At 60.5% G+C, this 19,265-nt stretch overlaps 5 protein-coding genes across 5 annotated transcripts, besides 1 other annotated feature; 1 reads left to right on the top strand and 4 right to left on the bottom strand.

Annotated features, from left to right (window-relative positions):
- Window positions 1-243: 243 nt before the first annotated feature.
- On the top strand, window positions 244-1,347 carry GPD (glycerol-3-phosphate dehydrogenase [NAD+], glycosomal; the record flags this gene model as incomplete). Its single annotated transcript, XM_010698467.1, has 1 exon — window positions 244-1,347. The coding sequence occupies one exon, from the start codon at window positions 244-246 to the stop codon at window positions 1,345-1,347; it is 1,104 nt and encodes a 367-aa protein (XP_010696769.1).
- Window positions 1,348-2,585: 1,238 nt separating this feature from the next.
- Window positions 2,586-2,965: a repeat region.
- A 2,390-nt stretch (window positions 2,966-5,355) lies between these two features.
- On the bottom strand, window positions 5,356-8,091 carry LPMP_100480 (hypothetical protein; the record flags this gene model as incomplete). Its single annotated transcript, XM_010698468.1, has 1 exon — window positions 5,356-8,091. The coding sequence occupies one exon, from the start codon at window positions 8,089-8,091 to the stop codon at window positions 5,356-5,358; it is 2,736 nt and encodes a 911-aa protein (XP_010696770.1).
- Window positions 8,092-8,939: 848 nt separating this feature from the next.
- LPMP_100490 (hypothetical protein) lies at window positions 8,940-12,458 on the bottom strand (the record flags this gene model as incomplete). Its single annotated transcript, XM_010698469.1, has 1 exon — window positions 8,940-12,458. The coding sequence occupies one exon, from the start codon at window positions 12,456-12,458 to the stop codon at window positions 8,940-8,942; it is 3,519 nt and encodes a 1,172-aa protein (XP_010696771.1).
- Window positions 12,459-13,750: 1,292 nt separating this feature from the next.
- LPMP_100500 (hypothetical protein) lies at window positions 13,751-16,885 on the bottom strand (the record flags this gene model as incomplete). The annotated part of the gene is made up of 1 exon (XM_010698470.1): window positions 13,751-16,885. One exon carries the CDS (start codon window positions 16,883-16,885, stop codon window positions 13,751-13,753), a length of 3,135 nt encoding a protein of 1,044 aa, XP_010696772.1.
- A 1,034-nt stretch (window positions 16,886-17,919) lies between these two features.
- On the bottom strand, window positions 17,920-19,215 carry LPMP_100510 (hypothetical protein; the record flags this gene model as incomplete). Its single annotated transcript, XM_010698471.1, has 1 exon — window positions 17,920-19,215. The coding sequence occupies one exon, from the start codon at window positions 19,213-19,215 to the stop codon at window positions 17,920-17,922; it is 1,296 nt and encodes a 431-aa protein (XP_010696773.1).
- Between the last annotated feature and the right edge of the window lie 50 nt (window positions 19,216-19,265).

The following is a 19,265-nucleotide window of genomic DNA, read 5'->3' on the forward strand; positions in this document are numbered from 1 at the left end:
AGTGCAACGACAAGCAGAGAGCAGACCCCAACCCTTTTCCTAAAGCACATCGACGTATCGCAACACGCCCATTTCACCACTCCCATCTATAAACCAACAGACGTGCCGCGCAGACTTGTGACTCATCACAGCACGCGTGCACTTTCTCTCCGTGTCAGTCTGAGTGTCGCTCTATTGCCGACACACACACACACGGCCGCTCCGTGCCTAACTAGAAATCAACCCAAACTGGTAAGGGAAAAGATGCTCTCCGCGAACGGAAAGGTTAACGCGAATGAGTTGCTGTACTTGAAGAAGGCCGTCGTCTTCGGCTCCGGTGCCTTCGGCACGGCGCTGGCGACGGTACTCGCCAAGAAGTGCCGCGAGGTGTGCGTGTGGCACATAAAGGAGGAGGAGGCGCAACTCGTGAATCGGAAGCGCGAGAACATGATGTACCTCAAGGGTGTGAAGCTTGCGTCGAACATCACATTCACCTCGAACGTGGAGCAGGCGTACAAGGATGCCGAGATCATCCTCTTCGTCATCCCGACCCAGTTCCTGCGTGGCTTCTTCCAGAAGAGCGGTGGGAACCTGATCACCTACGCGAAGGAGAAGTGCGTGCCGGTGCTCGTGTGCACGAAGGGAATTGAGCGGTCGACGCTGAAGTTCCCGGCGCAGATTGTTGGCGAGTTCTTCGCGGACTACCCACTGTCGGTGCTTGCAGGCCCCAGCTTCGCCATCGAGGTGGCCGCTGGCATCTTCACGTGCGTCGGCATCGCCTCCGCCGACATCAATCAGGCTCGCCGCCTGCAGCGCATCATGACGACGGGCGACCGCACCTTCGTCTGCTGGGCAACCACCGACACCATCGGCTTCGAGGTGGCCAGCGCTGTAAAGAACGTGCTGGCCATCGGCTCTGGTGTGGCGAATGGCCTCGGCATGGGTTTCAACGCGCGCGCTGCCCTCATCACGCGCGGCCTTCTCGAGATTCGAGATCTGACGGGCGCGCTGGGCGGCGATGGCAGCGCCGTCTTCGGTCTCGCCGGCCTCGGCGACCTCCAGCTGACGTGCTCGTCGGAGCTGTCACGTAACTTCACAGTGGGCAAGAGACTCGGTGAGGGCACGTCTATCGAAGAGATCCAACGCACGAGCAAAGCCGTCGCGGAGGGTGTGGCGACGGCGGAGCCTCTGATGCGCTTGGCGCAGCAGCTGAAGGTGTCGATGCCGCTCTGCAAGGAGATCTACAAGATTGTGTACGAGAAGAAGAACCCGCGCGACGCCATCGCAGACCTCTTGTCGTGCGGCCTGCAAGACGAGGGCCTGCCCGCGCTCTTCAAGAAGTCGTCTGCCACCCTCTCCAAGCTGTAAGGCGAAGGGGGGGAGACACAACGCAGACTCCTCCTCCGTGACCCGACGGAATGCGCAAGTGGGTGGGGGCCCCAGCTCGCATTCCGTCAGGTCTTCGCTTCGCTCGTCTCCCCGCTTCTTCGAGGAGAGTGGAGGAGCGCCACAAGAGAGGCAGCGGCAGGCAGACAGGGTACCACGGTGTCGGCACGATTGAGTCACGGGCGAGCTGCGCTTCCACGGGAGGACGCTGCCACCCTTGATCGACACACGAAAGTTGTTTACATGGGTAAAACTAGGTGAAAAGGCGCGTTGTTCATGCAGGAACTCAGAGGACACGACAGCCACGCTCTTCGTCGCTGCAGTGTCCACGCACAGCCTCATATGGGCAGCAAAGGCAAGAGCTCCTTTCGGACTCCCTCCCGCCACCCACCCACCCACCCCCATCCCCACACACACACGCACACACTTCCCCGTTCGCCTCCCTCACAAGTATGCACGCCCGCTAGTCTCTCTCCTCTCGTCGGGTTTGGCCTCTCTACGCTTCACATGGTCGAGGATGTGAGACACAGAGAGACAAGCAAACCCCGCGCCTGCTCACAGCGTGCCTCACCTCCGTCTCACCTGCACGCTTGATGGCTATCCTGTTGCTTTTTTCGATCTCATCGTCCTCATCGTTCACACTTCATGTACGCTACGGCGCACAAGGGCGCCCCCCCCCCTCACTCGTTTGCCTCCCCCTTCCTCACTATTTTTGTTCGTCCGTTTCAGCGCGTCTCGCTTACTTGGGGGGGGGTTCACGAACCGGGGCTTCACCTGAGAGTGCAGTTTCGTCTCACCTTTGTATGGTTTGACCTGATTGTTCCTTCTCGTTTTGTTTTCACTTCCTCTTTCCCCCTTCGCCACCTCTCACTCTCGTACTCTTCCTCTCTTTCTCTGGGCCTTGCGACTCCGCTGGGATGAAGAAACGCAGACTGGTGCAGACTGGACGTCGTCGAAAACAGCATCCGCGAACCCCGTACGGCCAACGGTTCCGCCCTGCACGTGCTGCAGCGCAGACAGCGTCCGAAAGGCACACATAGCTGCCGCACACCAGAGCGATAAAGCCAACGGGACTACGCATGTCGCATGTGTGCGTGTGCGTATGGATGTGTGTGTGTGTGTGTGTGCGGGTGTGTATAACCTCTAACTTCCCCTTGTTTCTCTACTCTGTTACGTGGCCCCTGATGACCGGGGCACACCTCAGTGCGTGGTATTCCCGCGTCAAGTCCCTACGGCGTAGGGATGTCGGAGCGACTTGTCGCTGGTCAGGTCCTGGATGGCGTTGCGTCGGAGCGAGCTGCGACAGCGAGCAGGTCTGTGCCACTCATATATGGCGGGCAGCGTGGCCGCGTGACTCGAGCGTATCCCACGCAGCGGCCAGTCTGACGAGAGCGGCTGTGAGGCAACCTGCGGAGTCGGGGGGTTGGGGAATAGGCGCAGAGTTTGAGATCGCGGCGGTGCCCAGATGACTGAGTCGGCGTATTACTGCAGCCACGCGCGTCTGCAGCCGCTTCGCACCGCGCGATCGGGCCGGTGGCCGGTGAGGAGGTCGAGTTGGCGTTTTTGAGCTCATCCCTCCTATAACGGAGAAATGGACACGCCGGAAGAGCACCAACCGTGTTGGACCGGTGACCGGCCGTATCTATCGGTACATATACACACGTGTGCTTCTCTAAATTGTTATAGCGTAGAGGAGGATGAGAAGCGCCACTCGTAGAGCAATTCAAGGTGTGTGGGCAACGCGGTGCGCATGGACGTGCGACAGGCTGGAAGATGGCGTGAGGAGACAAACGAGAGAGCCCAGCACCCATGTACGCGGCTCAACTCTGAACCATCAGCAAGTTGGTTTCTCCACACGCAAGCACGAACATAAGCACCCTTCTTCGTCTCCCGCTTGGCCCAGCCCCCGGCCTGCCCACCCCCCCTCCTTCTCCTCCCCCCCTCGTGTTGCGTTTGCCTGCCTGTCCCTCTGGGCCCCCGCCCCCCCCCCCCCGGCCAGGCCCCGCACGCCTTCCTTGGCGCCCACCGAGGCCCCCCCCTCGCCGGACCCCTGGCCCTCCCGCCGCCGAGCGAGGCCCCCGGCGACCCCCCTCCCCCGAGACGCAAACGAAGCGCGGGGCAAGCAGTGCCCCCCCCCCCAAAAGAAAATGGGCAGAGGGAACCGAAGAGCGCCGAGGCCAAAGCAGCCGCGCGCGCGCACCCCCGCGGTTTTGCCTGGCAACTACTCGCGGGCAACGCAGGGGCGCGTGTTTTACGACCGCGGTGCCTTTTTTTCCTGCGACGCCAACAGCGCCGAGACTTCGATGCGCCGCCCCGTTTTGGAAATCGGGTGCCATCGCTTTGGGGGGAGGCGGCACTCTTGGCTTCTGTTTATTTTTTGCCCTGACGCTGCATGTTGGACAGCTCTGGCTTGGTGTTTGCTTCTGTCTTGGAGCTTCTTCGGCGCCGCCATCGCCCGCCGTGCACTGCGAGGGGATAGGGGCGAGAGGGTCGCACACGCACCACCCCACCCACGCACGCCCGCGGGGCGTGGAAACGATGAACGAAGCAAGAAAACCCACAAACGCAAACAAGTCGTTGGAAATCAGCAGCGACTTGACGAACACACACACACCGCCTCTCTCCGCCCAACAACGCCACCCGTCAAGGGGAGATGCGCCGGCGTACACATCCTCGCCACATGCATCGAACCCTCCGGCACAAGCTGGTCCACGTACGCGTCGCGAATCCGCCTCAAATTACGCAGCCTCTCGCCAGGCTGCTGCTCCCAGCCTCGCCAACGCTGTAGCAGTAGAAACTCCCGTTCACCCACGCAAGCACGTCCGAAGGGCTAAGCTCGCCGACCCTCCGGCGGCAGCTTCACGATGGACGTCAGTAGCTTGCTAGCATACACCACCAGGGCCTTGCGGAAGATCAGGTGACGGATGCTGATGCTGCCGTCACCGGCCTTCATTGGCATGTACTTCTGAAAAGTTGCAGAGTAAAGGTCGAAGCCGGTGAAGAGGTAGTCCGCTCACGAGCAGCCGACTCTGTTCACGACGACCCTGCGCTCCTTACCGGGCACTGCAGGGGGAGAGGTGGTTGGCCGGTAGAATGAATGTGGAATGCACAAAGTACGAACGTGGTGGGAGCGTGTTAAGAGGGCGAATGAAGGAGGGGGGAAAAGAAATGTTTTGTTGTAGGAGCAGCGGCAAGCTGTTCAGGCACACATCCACAGCGAGCGACGGCGATACTGGTGTGCGTGCCTGTGTGGTGGGGCCGGAAAAGAGCGAGAGAGAAGGTGAGATCAAAGTACCAGTGGCGGCAGAGAGAGGCCTGGCGGCGGAGGAGGGAGTACTGAGCAACGGAGAATGCAGTCGTGACCAGGTTGGGTGGGTAGAGACCAGACATCACACCGCATTGCCCAAATGCGTGGGAAACATGCGCCGTGTTGATCACCATTCAGGAAGAGGCGAGTACCCCTCAGAGTATGTGGGCCGGGTAGGACCAGCATGCCAGCGCTCAGAGACGCACCCTAAAGAGAAGCCGCGCCGCGAGGTGACAAGAGATTAAGCCTGTTTACAAGAGGGGACCACCACCCACACACACGCACACGGCAGGGCAATCTGGCTGTCCGCGATGATTTTGTTGTACGCGAGTCCGTGGCATGGGAAGGGATGCAGACTCAAGCCAGTACTTGGGGCTTTTCTTTTCCCATCAGCAGCAGCTGCAGCGGGCAACAGAGGAAAGGAAAGTGGAAACTACGAGAGGAGGACGGATCATTCTTCAGTGGAAAGCAAACAAGCGAACTCCCACCCACTCCACCCCCCTGAGGCTTAGACCAGGGAGGAAGGGGGGCAACGCCAGCGAGAGAGGGAGACTTCAGAAAGAGGAGACGGCATTGGCGTGAAAAGGAGAAAGTGAGGCTACAAAGGCATCAACTCACATTGCCCTCCTCCTCCGTTTAGCAGCGCAACAGAGAGAGAGGAGGGGAGAGACGGACACCGTGGCTCACCTCAGGGAGAGACGCTGACGGAGATAGTGGGTCAGACTATCGATCTCCGACTGAATTACCAGATGCTCCTTGGAGCTGCTCATACGACGTCGAGGGGCTCGCTCGTGGGACACTATACAACGCCGACTCGCACCGCTTTTCGTATTCACCGCACCTGCTTGTCGATCGGAGAACAGCATCGAGGCATCCGCGGAGTCGACCACGCCAGCCTGCGTCGTCACTGAGAGCGACAGCGGCACCTGCACGGATGCCGTACGCGCTGCCTGACCTTGACCCACTTCACCGCCACTGGGGGCTACCACGTGTCCTCGTGGCGTCCTTTCCTTGACATCGTGCTGCGTCTGCAGCTGCACCTCATGCAACGCGGTGCGCAGCAGCTGTCGCTCGACTGAGGTAAGCTGCGGCAGGGGTTGCAGATTATCCTTGTCATCCTCCACGACAACGGTCGCGCCATCGCCCCACGTAGCAGCTGACGAGGAGAGGAAGCGTGTCAACTCATTTAAAAGGTACGGGACAGCCGGATCACACAGTGGCGTGTCCTGGGCGAATGCAGGGGCTCGAAGAGTCAGCTCTGGTCGCGTGAAAATGAACAGAGCTCGCGCCACCGCAGCCAGTCCCCCGTGATCAGCATCATCGCAGCGAAACGGTGCAGAGAAGACGAGCTCTTGAATCACCCGCTTCAGGGCTGGGGTGATTGTGCCGCCTGGTGACTGCAGCTGCAAGCATGCAAGCACCAAGAGGCCGTACCGCTGATGCCGACATGCCAGCTCGCTGCTCGACCCCCTCGCCATTATACTAGAAGACGCAGGCTGGCTTGCGGTGTGCACCAATGCCCGCAGCGTGCGTTGGGCCTCGGCACGGAGAGTGGCCAGAGTCAGTGCACCACCGACAACCTCACACGCGCGTGACCACAGTAAGCCGGGTGTGTCGGGCCCGCTAGTCACTGCCGTGTCACCAACGCGCCACAAAACAGGGGCAGAGCGTTGGAGACACTTGAGAGCCTCAGCGAGTACCGTCTGGGTTCCGTCGGGGTACAAGACGCAGACTTCTGCAATCCCTAAGAGCGCAGCTATTTCTTGCACGTCGTGCAAGCTGCGCTGCCTGTACTGCTGGACAAAGACATCGCGCACCCACCACGAGAACCCCGTAACTGCCTCCGTGGAGGCCAGGGACGACGCTGTGGCGCACACCGTGGCGAAGATCTCCCCGATGTCTGCAAGGGAGATGGACACCAGAGCAGGCGATACGGCGTACGAGGGTATCGGCGGCGGCGGCGGCGGTGGTGCCGATAGGCGAGACATCGCTGTGGAGGTGTGCTGTAGTGCGCGATGCGTCACATAGACGCCGAGTCGTCGCCTTGCCCGGACAGCCGCCGCCGTCGTTCGATGACCCGCAGCGGCTTCATGAAGGGACGCTGAAGAAGTGGGCCACCACGCAGTGGGCAGGTGAAGTAGGCAGTGTGCCATGGAAGGCGCACGCGCAGTCTGCGCACCACTCAGCGCCGGGCCTCGCACCGGGTTTGAGGAGCGCAGCGCCATCTTACCAGAGTCCCTCCTCAACGTTCGTGCGGCGCTGCTTCCTGGCCTGCGCGGCCCGCCCCCTTCGCCATGGAAAGAGTGCTCAACAGGTGAGCCAGTTCCGCTGCCCCGCCGCTGCTCCGCTTCGTAGAGCTCAATAAGCTGTATCGCCTGCGACAGACGCACGAGTTCCTGCGGTCGATACCACCACGGACTCTCTCGACGAGACGGTGTGTTTCCATCGCCTGCTGCCGAAGCTTCCTCCTCTTGAGAGCACAGCAAAGCGATGGCTTGATCACACAGGCAGAAGATGCGCTGCTGCAACAGCGCACGATCCGTCCGCAAGTGGCTCAGCCGGCGCAGACTGTTTACGAACCGGCTCCCAGGCTCTGCCTCGGCGGCCGCCGATGAAGCACACCCCGTCAGCACCAGAGCGAGAGCGGTGAACTGCACGAGCAGCCCTGTTGTGGAGGTGCCATGGTCGATAAAGAGCGTCCAGTGCTGCTCCACAGTGTCTACCAAAGCCGCCAAGTCATCGAGGGTGAAGACGATCGAGCTCTTCGATCGTAGCTTCCGCGCACCCGGTGCTGCTAAGGAGATTCGTTTCAGAGATCGGCTGAGATCTTGCTGTTGCCTATCATGGGCATCAAGACACGCCTCCATTACACGAACCAGGGACTGAAACTGCGCCAGCTCGCTCACACCGGCAGCGCCTCCACTAGCGTGCGCAACAGCGGTGTTGCCCTTTCCCATGCCAAGCATCGAGATGGATGTGCGGGACGACGCAGCGGAAGGCGCACCAGCCACGGCGTGGTGCATACGCCGTTGCCAGAGGGTAAAAATCTGCTGCGTGGCGAAAGGGGAGAGCCCGTGCCGTAGGCAGTTGGCTAACATCAAACTGGCATCATCGAGGGTGATGGTGGGCGAGCCGAGCTCTCGGTGCACCTCAGCGAGAAGCCGCTCGCTGAGCGCGTTGCGCAGCAGGTCGCCGGAGGATTCCTTCAGGTTCTCGGCACCGGATGAGGTCGCTGCTGGGGTATTGGGCTCATGGCCACGCCCTTCTGTGGCCAATACAAAGTGGGCCTCGAGTGAGCGCGATGGGTTTGTCAGTGAACTTGACTGCATGCGGCGCAGCACCTCGTCCAGCGACACCGCCTCCAGCTGCTGGGCAATTCGGTGCTGCACCGCTAAGCGTTGAAGCACGATGCGGAGCATGTCCACCTCGGTACTACAATCCTTCTGGGGGAAGAGACACGATTACACAAGACGAGAGGAACAGCAGGCACAGAGAAAATGCACATCGCACGGGGCCACTGCCTCTCGACACCACCTCGCCCTCCCACATGTCCTTCAGTGTGATAGCGGCGCCAACGAGGTGGGGGGGGCGAGAGATGCGGGTATAACCGACCTCTCCTGTAGCGGAGGTAGGGGAAGTTCTATAGGCGAGGGGGAGGAAGAGGGCGCTTTGCTGGAACACACAGAAAAACAGAGAGGAGGCGAAGCTCCGGATGCGGTCAAGAAAGGGATGGGGCGCCTGTGGGTGACTGTGGATGACTGTGGGTGAGACTCAGAGAGAGAGAGAGAGAGAGCGCAGAAGAACACTGACTCGGTGGAGAGAAAGGCAACGAGGCAACACAACCGCAGTCGATCTGCCCGCGCGGGAGGGGAGGGGAGGGGGGGGGGTAGCGCTCCACTCACCGCCCCTCACCAGACCGGCCCTCCCTACCAGCCCTATCCACCGACATCCTCATCTCGCGCAAGTGTCTCTGCTTTAACTGCGCTCTCCACCGGCACGGGCCACCCGCGAAGACCACAAGACAAGAAGCCCCACAGAGCGAGAGAGAGAGAGAGAGAAGTGCCTTGCGCAGGAGATACGGCCGAGAAAGACGCACGCAGGCGGCTGCGCTACTCATGCACTTGCCTCATGTTTGCTTGTTTGTTTAGCATCAGCACAGCTGCCGCTCCGACGCGCGCGCACACCCACACAGTAGAGAGACGTGCAAGATCATCCACCTCCACAGCAACTCCACCCTCATTCGCATCAGGCATCCATCTCTTCCTGCTCATTCCCCCTCCCCCTGTAACGAGGTGGGCGGGCTAGTCAGCGCCTCTTCGTCTTCCTCCTCCACTCGCGACTGGGAGGCACCTGCAGTCGCACCCTCCACCGACTCTTGCGGCTCCGCCTGCACATCCGTCTCGTCAAGCTGCGCGCCTGGAGTAGCCGGGTGAGCGGGTGGGTGCTCTTCGTCCGATAGTGCAGAGAGGCAAGGGTCACTGGAAATCCCCGCCTCTTGTCTGGAACCCTCTTCCTCCTCGTGCTCCGTTGGCGCCTCACGAGTCTCACGCTCGGTGGCGAGGGCAGTAGAGTCTGTCATTGGAGCCGAAACTGCAGGGACGATGTGCTGCTGAAGGAAAGGGGTACTTGTCTCGGTCATGTCATCCTCCTTCCTCATGAAGGAAGACGTGGTGCTTAATTCTGGAGCTACGTTAAGTGTCTCAGTGGTCGAGGTGATCGATAGAGGAGTAAGCAAGTGTGGTGGCTGAGTGTCAGCGGCAAGTGGGGCAGCTGTTGAGGGTGGTATTGCCGGAGCACTGACCGGGTCGACCGACGCAGTTGTTGGCGCCGTCTGCTCGGTTGCAGGGGAGAGCAGCGCCGAGGCAGTCTGTTTCTGCTGTTGCTGCAGAAGCCTGAGTTGCTCCAGCTTCTGCAGCTGCTCCTGCTGATGCGCTTGACGCTGACGGGCCTGCGCCAAGAAGTTTCGAATCGCCTGCAGCGTGTCGATCATGTGCACCGTGGACTCCTCCACCTGAGGAGGTGCCGCCGCCGTGCTTTCAGGCGACGCAGCAGACGATGCCACTGCTGGCGTCGTCAAAGCCTGCTCCAGTGCGTGCTGCAGAACGACGCTCGCGTGCTGCTGCATGACGCTCTGCATCCTCTCGGCCTCAATGGCTTGATACTTGGCCCTCCACGTCGACTCCCATTGCTGCTGTGCGGCGCTGATACGCTCGGCCAGGCTGCTCGCCTGCGCCTGCGCGGAGGCCTCGAAGGCTGCCTTAGCTGCCCGCACCCGCTCCTCCTGCTGCTGAATAACCTTGACGAGCTTCCCAATGTAGCTACTCTGGTCCTGAGCCGCCTGCCTGGTGGTCTCGGCAACCGCCTCGGCGATGTACGCCTCCATGTCCCGCAGCGCCGCCGTGATTCTCTCGGCCGCAGCGGAGTGCTGTGCCTCCTGTGCGTTCGCATGGCCGTCAGTGCCCGCACCGACGCCCCACGACGCTGCCTCGCGCCGCAGCATGTCACTCATGTCCTGGCGCTCCTGCTGCACCATCTCGCGCAGCTTCGCCGCGTGCTGCTCCGACTGATGGTAGAGCTGCAGCACGTTGGACAGGCCCTCTAACGTAGTACGCACCATCGTCACCGCGGAGGTGTAGTGGCGCTGCAGCTCCTGCAGCTCGTTTGTGAGGCTTGTTGTGCGGTGCGCGAGCGCCGCGTTGGCCACCTCTATGGAGCGGCGCACCTTCTCCTCTGCCGCCGCAGCTGCCGCATGCTCGCTGTGTGCGCTGTCCAGTTCAGCCTGCATCCGTCGGTTCTCATTGCGCGCCTCGAGTAGGTCACGGTGCGAGGTGAACAGCCTCTCCTGACTCTGAACAAGCTGCTGGTGCAGCGCGAAGAAGGAGTCGCGGTGCGGGGTCACGGAGCTGTCAGTGCTCCCATCGCCGCTGGCACTGGCGTGTCTGTTGGGGCCCCGCTTTCCACCGGGCCTTACGGCACGCGCCGCGGTATCCTCATTTTGGAGAAATACATCGTTGGCGCCCTGCCGGACATACTCGAGGAACTGCGGCAGCGAAAAGGCAGCCGTACTCGCCGCCCCCGGTGCCCCCTTCAGAGCCGTGCCGCTGCCCATCTGCGGAGAGAGGGCCGTAGCAGACTCGCCGCTCTTCGAGTCTCGCACTAGCAGGAGTGCCTCTTGCTCCAGCAGTGCCCGCACACGATCTTCATGAAGCACGAGGAAGCGCTGAAGCTGGTCCTTCTGCCGCTGAAGCTGTGCCACCTCGCTCTTCAGCTTCTGTGCACGGCGCCGCGCCTCCTCGATCGCCTGTGGATCGGCCACGACGGTGGCGCTCGCAGCCGCCACCCGCGTCGCAGCCTCCCGGATAGCCCTGCAGCAGTCCAGAAGCTCCCCCTCCGAGAGAAATGAGCCGGTAGTCTTCGCAACGCTCATCAGCAGCCGATCCCGCTCCGCCTCGACGCCGGCACACTGGGCACGCAGCTTCTTCTCCTCCTCGCGCCGGCGATCTATCTCTGCGGCGAGGGCAGCAATATTTTCGAGCAACGTTGCCTTGCCATGCTCGAGCTGTGCGACACGGCCCTGCGAGACGCGCAGGTTGGCCTCTGCTGTGTGCATCGCCTGCAACTGCCGCTCCAGCTCGCGGATGCGGTCACGGCCTTCGTACCAAAATTTGGTCAGCTCGCCTCGGATCGACGATGGGTTGCTGCGCGCGTCCTGCTCGGCGCGCTGGCGCTTCTGAGCTAAGGCCACCTGCTCCTCGCTGTGCTGCTGCGTGAGCTGGCGAATCGCCTCTTGCGCGGCGGCCAGCTGTGCCTCCATGGCCTCCCGCTCCGCTGCAAAAGTTGCCCCACGCGCTGCGGCAGCGCTCACCTCATCCTCGAGATGGGCAATGCGCTCCCTCAGCATTGTTGTCTCCTCCTTTCGGTACGTCGCTTCGGTTTCACGCTCGACGGCATGTCGGCGCTCCATCTCCTCAAGAAGTACGCTTTGGGCTACCTGCATTGTCTGATGCGTACGGACATCCTCCTTGATGACCTCCATCGCGTGGATTAGCTCCGGCACCCGCCAGGCGGCGAGAAGACCATCCTCTACGGTAGACCGAAATGTGCCGACGGTGGTGATGGTGGACTCTTGGTATTCTTGCAGCTGCTGTCGAAGCAGTGCTTCGGTTTCCCTCAGCTGCCTCAGCTCCGCCACCAGCGGCGGGGCGGGCGTGTTCGACATGGACATCTCCAGCTCCGCTACCCGGGCCACGAGCCGCTGCTTCTCATTCTCCATCGCCTCAAGCTGCGCATGCAGGGGAGCCACCGTGTTGCTCTGTAGCTGCGCAAGGGACGCCTCAGCCTGCTCCTTCTCCTCCTGCATACGGTGCAGGACTTCCGACAGGGCAGTACTCATAAAAGAAGCCTGGCCAACCCCGGCGCCATCGTCTGGCGCGCCGCTCTCTTCTCCATCGCCCTGCCGCTGGTCTGTGAGCACTTTCTGACTGGCCTGCTCGTGCGCCGCGACAGACTCGAAGAAGCGGTGAAGCTGTTCTCGCAGGACTTCCTGCGTTACACGCTGCTCATCGGACAGCTGAAGACGCGCCCTGAGAGCTGTGTTCTCGCGCAACAGCTCCTCTATCGTGGCGGAGGAGTGTACAGGGCTCGGGGACACTTGTGGGAAAGTCGCAGGGCCTGTCGATCCATGTTGTATTGCAAAGGGTGGTGGCAGGTACGGAGAGGCAGATGCTGGACTGGCGCCTGCGAGTGCCGCTGGCCCCTCGGCTGTGTGAGTTGCTCGGTAGGACATGTGCACTGCACGTATTCCTTCGAAGACTATAACAAAATGAAAAGCTACGCTGGTTGTGGCGTGTGCGAGCCAAACCTGGGCGTGTGTGTGTGTGTGTGTGGGTGGGTGGGTGGGTGTTGCACACTGGCGTTGCTCAAGAATCAAAGATAGAAGCACTCTCTGCTGGGGCCGTGCTCCGTAACTCTGGTTCACCTCGGAAAAAGTGTACGATTGGGGAAATGCTCAGCACGCAGACCCTTCACGAGAGGGAGAGTCGCTTCGAAACTACAGTGATGCACCCGTAGCCAGATGATTACACATGGGTGAAAGGAGTGTAGGGAGGTGTCAGCAGACGAGAGAATGGGGAGCTCAGAAAGCGTAAGTGGACATGAATCAAGGAGAAGGAGAAACAAGGAGACTGCCACCCCATGTAAAGTACGCTGAAGGATGTGGCATCTACGTACCCCCTGATGTCAGCATCTAGTATCCACAGCAAAGCAAAATACATGCTGCGTGGCACGTAGGTTTGACCTCGCACACGTGACCGAGTAGGTGAAGTACACGCGCCGATGCACTGCTTATTGGGCGTTACCTTGGTGGGGAGGGAGTTGATGATTGTCTCTGAAGCTAACTACGTTATCCAGCACCGCGCACGCGCTTCATCTCAATCCAGTCGCGGACCTCGCGGGCTGCCTGACGAAGCCCCTTTGCCACATAGGAAAAAAAAGCAGGCGCACAGTCGCCGGCAAGTCCTTGAAGTGACTCGGAAACGCGCAAGCACTGAGCGCACCACAGCACCAGAGGGAGGGGGTGTGAGGAGCGGAGAAGGGGTATGAGGTGAAACGGGCAATGAAGAAGCGCATCGTAGCTCCCAGAAGACCGAAAACAACACAAAATGGGGAAGCATCACGGTGTAGAAGAGAGCCCAGAGAGGGAAGCCGTGGAGTGCGTAGGGTGCCGCTACAACGAGAGAAGGCGAGCGACAGGCAGAAGAGGAGATGAAATCTGAAAAGTGCACAGACAACACGAACAAAAGGGGAAAAGATACGGAGAGCGTGCGAAGGCGAGAAAACGACCGCAGCGCGACAAACACCTGGCGACTGGTACCGAGAGGGCTGGGAAGGGGGGACCATGCGCTGCGCACACACACACACACACAACACTTCACCCCACCCCATCTCAGCTGTACTTATCCTTTTCTTCCTCCACCACACACACCCCTCCTTCCCTCCCCTCCCGTCACACAGCATCAGTTGATGCTGCTCAGGTGGCGTGCTCGATTGGCTTGGAGCGACGCTTTTGCCGCCCTGCTGTCACCGTGTCCTTTCGTCTGTGTCCGAGGAGAGCACCTCCACACGGGAGGACTGTCGCGCAAAGGAGGCTGGCACGAACGCGCCAAGCCCATCAAGCGACGTGGATGGCGGATTTAGACCAAACTCTGAGAGGGGGGCATCGTACGGCGCGTAGCGGGGAGACTGAAGAGGGGAGCAGACATTCTCGAAGGGCCGCCACCCCGACGGCGGGGAGCTGTACCATCGCTGCGACGATGCGGAGTGTGGCCGGGAAAAGGCCACTGGCACGGGGCCCGTCCCCACACCCTCATCAGGAAAAACGGCACTCTGGCCCGCGTAGTCACCTCCCATGAAGGGGACGCCAGCTGAGGCGGCAACCCCGGCCTCTCTGCCAAACGGTACGTGTGGCGCTTCCGGAAAGCCAAAGGCGTGGTGGCCCGGATGAAACCCTGTGGAGACGTAGGGGCGTGGGCCACCCCACAGAGAGGCCGGTCGCTTTACACCTGCCGGCACGTTCGGTGGATGCTCTTGCTCAGCGTTGCGACTGCGTTGCGCGCGCGGGCGACGCCCCTTCTTTCCGCCACCCCGCTTCTCGCGCTGCAGTGGGGGTGTTGGATCTTTCGACTGGAGCGGAGCTGAGGTAGCGGATTCGCGAGGCGCCGCGTGAGGAGCCTTCGTTGTAAAGGGCAACGGCGTCCCGGCCATGAACGTCGCACCGTTTCCTTTCTGCGTCTTGGGTGCAAAATTGGGACGTCCACCTCTCTGCCCGCTCTGTGTCCTGTTTGGGGAAGTGGGGAGCCGGGCGGTCATTGGCGTGGCCGTGGTGTTGCTCGCGGCGTTCCGCGCCTGCGGCTGCTCCTCCCTGCGGGCCCTTGCACATGCCCCACCAAGCCGATGCCAGCACCCCACCGCGCCCGCAAGGCCCGCACACGGGCGCAGGCCATCCCAGGGGCCCACCGCAAAAAACTTGAAAAGCACGTCACGCAGCAGCGCCACCGTCCACAGGAGACATGTCGCCGTAATGCAGGCAATGGTCAGACCGCGTGACCCAGGCATACTGGGCTCCTTCATGTACTTCATAGCCGGTTCATCGGCGGCGCCAGCGGCAGCAACGTCAGTGTCCTCAGCGGCCGCGGCTCGCCCGGGTGGTAGTCTTACTGGCCGGCCGGCCCGCCGTGCTGCCTGTCGCTCGTACTCCTCATACGACTTCTCCATGGTGCGGAGAAACTGCGGTAGCTTTACAGTCTTGAGGATGGCACGAAGCTCCTCGGGGCTGTACAGGCGCGGCGGCTCCGGTTCGGCTAGCGACTTGAACACGAGGGGGCCATTCAGCGGCGGCACAGAGTATGCGCACGCCTTGGTAGCAGAGTCGAACTTCGAGCGGCGGCCGCGATACTTCGTAGCGCAGTCCTTGTCCGTCAGCGGCTGGCAGTTGTTCGTCAGGGTCGAGAAGCGGTAGTCCCCTTCGCACAGCACTCGACTAGTCGTCTTCCCCGATGTGGACGCGGCGTACGGAGAGAGAACCCGCTCTGGTGGGTCACGGGCAAGGGTCATATTCACTGTATCCTGGGACGATAGCGTGACTGCCTTCTCCACATGCACGACCGATGGGGCGAGGAGGGTGCGGAATGGACTCGTCGTTGGTGTGATGGCGGAGTACACCTCGATGATCACGGTGGGCTCGTAGGGCGATGTGGAGAGGCCTAGCTTCGACGCGGAGACACTGACACGCATTACATTGGGGTAGTGCCCTGTGTCACCCGCCACCGGAAAGGTCGGCGTGGCGCACTGCGTCGCCGCGCAGATCCTGAACGTCCACCTGCCCGCCTTGAAGCGGGAGAAGGAGACGTACTCGACCTCAAAGAGGATGGTGTCCTTGTCCGTTGGATTGGCGTATTGTCCTGAGACTCGCGTTGGACGGCCAATCGGAAAGAGCGGTGCGATGGTGTCTGTGAGATGAGCGCTGAAGTTCTCGTATGAAAGCGACCACCCCGTGGACTCCGGCACGTCGCACTGAAAGCTGATGTCTTGGATCGTGGTGGAGGACATGGTGACGTCGTCGATCCACTTGCAGCCGTTGAAAAAATAGGGCCACAGTCCAGCAGCGTCTTCCTCAAAAGAGCTGAACTGGTTCGTGTTGTTTCCACGTGCAGAGGTGTAGAAGCCCAGCGGGTAGTTGATGCAGGCGCCCCTGTCACTGCGGTAGTTGGCCGGTGTGTATCCAATGCAGTGCCTTTCTGGACAAAAAGAAACCAGCACGACAGGGAAGGGAGATGACACGGACTCGGGATTCGCTAGGCTGTCCCCTTGACGGCACAGTGAGTAAGCACGAGACGGCAATCTGTACGGAGGACTTGCCGTAACACCCCCCATGACAACACTTGAGCTTGCGGTGCACGTGACCGATGCCTCGCCCCACGGATTCGCCTTAACTTCACAGGAAGCAACCGCCGAAGCCTCTCGGAACTTCGCCGTACTGTGAACATTGAAAGTGAAGTGCCTCAGCGAGTACGGGACTGGTGCGCCTGTGCACACGTACGGAGGCACAGGACTGTCCACCAGCTCGTACTTGCTATAGTAGCTCGAGTTCACTGCACAGCACGCTTTCGAGGAGTAGCACTCCGCATCGGCCGCCGGTGCGCCTGCCACCACCTGCACAGACTCGGACTGGGACCGGTAGCTCTTCAGGCTGAGGTTTCCTACATTGTAGGTGTACTTGGTGTTCTGCTTCACCACCTCGATCTTCGAGGGCAGCACGGAGCGCCACAGCGTGCCGTTTGGGTCCTGAATCAGCGGGTGCTTGGCAGAGGTGAAATTGATCACAAAGTCAAGACCGGTATTCGGCACGTCGAAGACGAGCCGCAGCGTGGGATTCGTGAAGATGTGCTCTGGTGCGATGGCTTTGCCGGTGCTCCGCGTCCCCTCCAGGAGTGTGGCAGGCGTCAGGAACGGATCCGCCACAATCGTGTTGAAGTCCACGGGCAGCACCGATTCTCTGGCACTGCTCTCGGGGTTGAAGGCGTCGTCATGAGACGTTTGGATCACCGGCTTCGTGTACGGGGGACGGGGTTTTCCTTCGGCAACTGTACAAGCGCAGCTTCCCACAGCGAAGACGATCCACAACACCCCAAGACACAGGCGCGGTAGAGGGGGCATAGCGGTTTTTTGGCCGAAGAGATATGGACACCGAGAGGACCATGGAGGGGAGGGGGGAGAGACCACCCAAACCAATAAAGCAGCAGCGCTAGAGAGGAACGAAGAAAGACACCGTGTAGAGGTACACGGAGCGTACTCTTGCCTCTCCTGTGAAGCGTGGCCGGTGTAATACAAGAGGGAGGGAGGGAGGGAGTGGGTGGGGAGTAGAGAAGAAACACACACACACACACACGAGGGACGAAGAGGCGCTCTTTTTTGTTGTGTTGTGTTGTGTTGTGTTTTTCAAAGGGGAAAAGGGGTGGTGGGTGGGAGGCGAACGAACCACAAACCACCAAAAAAAAAAACGAAATCAACCGAAAAAAAAGAAAATAACAAAAATAGTCAATAAACCAACAAATGTGTGCGTGTGTTTGAATGCAGCAGTGGGGGGGAGCAGAAATCTGGGCTGTGGCGGAGTGAGCAGGAGGCTCGGCGATCAGAAGACAAAGAAGAATATACTAAATTCCAACAACAACAAAAGAAAAACGAGAAGGCTACGGCAGCAGCAGAGACGTGAGTCCACGCAAAGAGAGGAGGGTACGTCTGTGAGCAAAGAGTGAATGTGGCGGAGAAAAAGATGGCGAGGGGAATTAGAGGAGAGGCAAGCGTAAGGAGGTAAGAGAGTAGGGAGGGTGGACAGCAACCAGCGGAGACACTTCCGTGTAAGGGGGTCAAACGGGAAAGACGCAAGTTCGGTGTCAACATGGCGTGGTGCTGAGTACTCGCCTGCTTCAGAGTGAAGGTGAAGGTCGGCACACTCCTGCGCACATCATGACCATCCATCTAGCGGCCACTCGGTCGTATGCAATACTTGGTGTCTATTCCCATGAGATCATGTAAAGATTCCGGCTCTCTCTCTCTCGGAAAGCGATAAGGTAACGCGCACTGCGTAGCTGTGAGAAGACGACTACACACCACGCGGCACGCGCACAGAGGAGACCTAACAAGCAGCAACACCCAGCAAGCACTCACCATCGCAGCAACTTCCACACCGCCTACTCGGGCGACTCGGTGGGCACTACCGTTCCTCGGCGGTGCATTGGTGGCGCGTACCGCGGGATGGGTTGATACACCGGTTTCTGAATCTCGTCCGCCTCCAGCTGGGCCGCCAGGGGAGACAACTGATCGCCATGCTTGCGGTTTCCACCGACGAACAGGCGGGAGTTTTTGGCGATATCGCGGCTGTGGTAGTTGAAGCTGGAAGCCCTGTGACCTCTGCTATTCGCGTAGCCGCCGGCATTCATGGTACCGCGCGCGAAACGCGCCGTCATGCAGATGCTGCGCATCGTAATGCCGAGCTTCCGAGGCTCCGACCACTCCACAGGGAACGGGTTCATGCCTGACTCGCCTAGCCGCTCCATCGAGAGGGGAAAGTCTTGATCACATAGGACATCGTACACGTAGTTCACACCGGCCAGGTGCGAAAAAAAGCAGCATCCGGGCTCTAGCTTGATAATCTGCCACGGCACTTTTGGAATCCGCTTCACCGCCTGCTGCGCCGCGTTATGGCCGTGCTCCGTGTCGCTGATGACAAACGTGCGTTGCCCCGCAAAGGCGATCACATCACTTAAGGGAGGACTCTCTGGCAGCATCTCGACCGGCTCCACACACAAGGCGCGTGTCTGCTCGGCTGCCGCCTCCGATGGCGCAACGGCGCCGGTCAAGGTCATCATGGACAGCCTGTTCGTACGCGATGTGCCGTAGCCCATCAGTATGCCGTGAGTGGTTGAAATAAAGTCGCCACCGCTCGCACGGCCGCCCTTCACGTCCTGCAGTACGTGGTTCACGTCACCAGTAGCACCCCACCCGCGCATATACCGGATGGTTTCACTAATCTCGGCTGACCGGTGCTCCCGCCCGTGCTTCGGCATCGGAATGATCAGATCGTAGTGCTGGAAGAAGAGGTCGTTTGTGAAGAGACACTCGTAGTAGGGGCAGCTCTTCATCTCATAGAACCGCTCAATCAGCTGTGATTGCCGCAGTACCTCAAAGAAGCTCTTGACCTGACGAACAAACAGCTCCGTGTCCACCTCCTCCCCGGATGGGGAGTGCGTCGGAATTGTCTGCGTTGGCGGCAGCCTATAGAGCACATTTGTGTAGCGCCGCGTCGCGGTCAGCAGCAGCGAGTGGTGACCACCTCGGCTAGTGGGAATGCCGAGAAGTGGCCTAGCGAGTCCTAACGCAACCGATGATCGAGGCGTGGTGGATAGCGACACACCCAGCGCATGAGACTGCAGAGTGCCTCGAGTAGTCACCGCAGTACAAGCAGCCACAAGGCGGTTGCGAGGCATTGTGGTGGAGGGGAGAAGTAACGCAACACAAGATCGATGTGGTGCAGACC

Source organism: Leishmania panamensis (genome assembly GCF_000755165.1).
Source record: "Leishmania panamensis strain MHOM/PA/94/PSC-1 chromosome 10 sequence".
In the NCBI taxonomy this organism is placed as follows: domain Eukaryota; phylum Euglenozoa; class Kinetoplastea; order Trypanosomatida; family Trypanosomatidae; genus Leishmania; species Leishmania panamensis.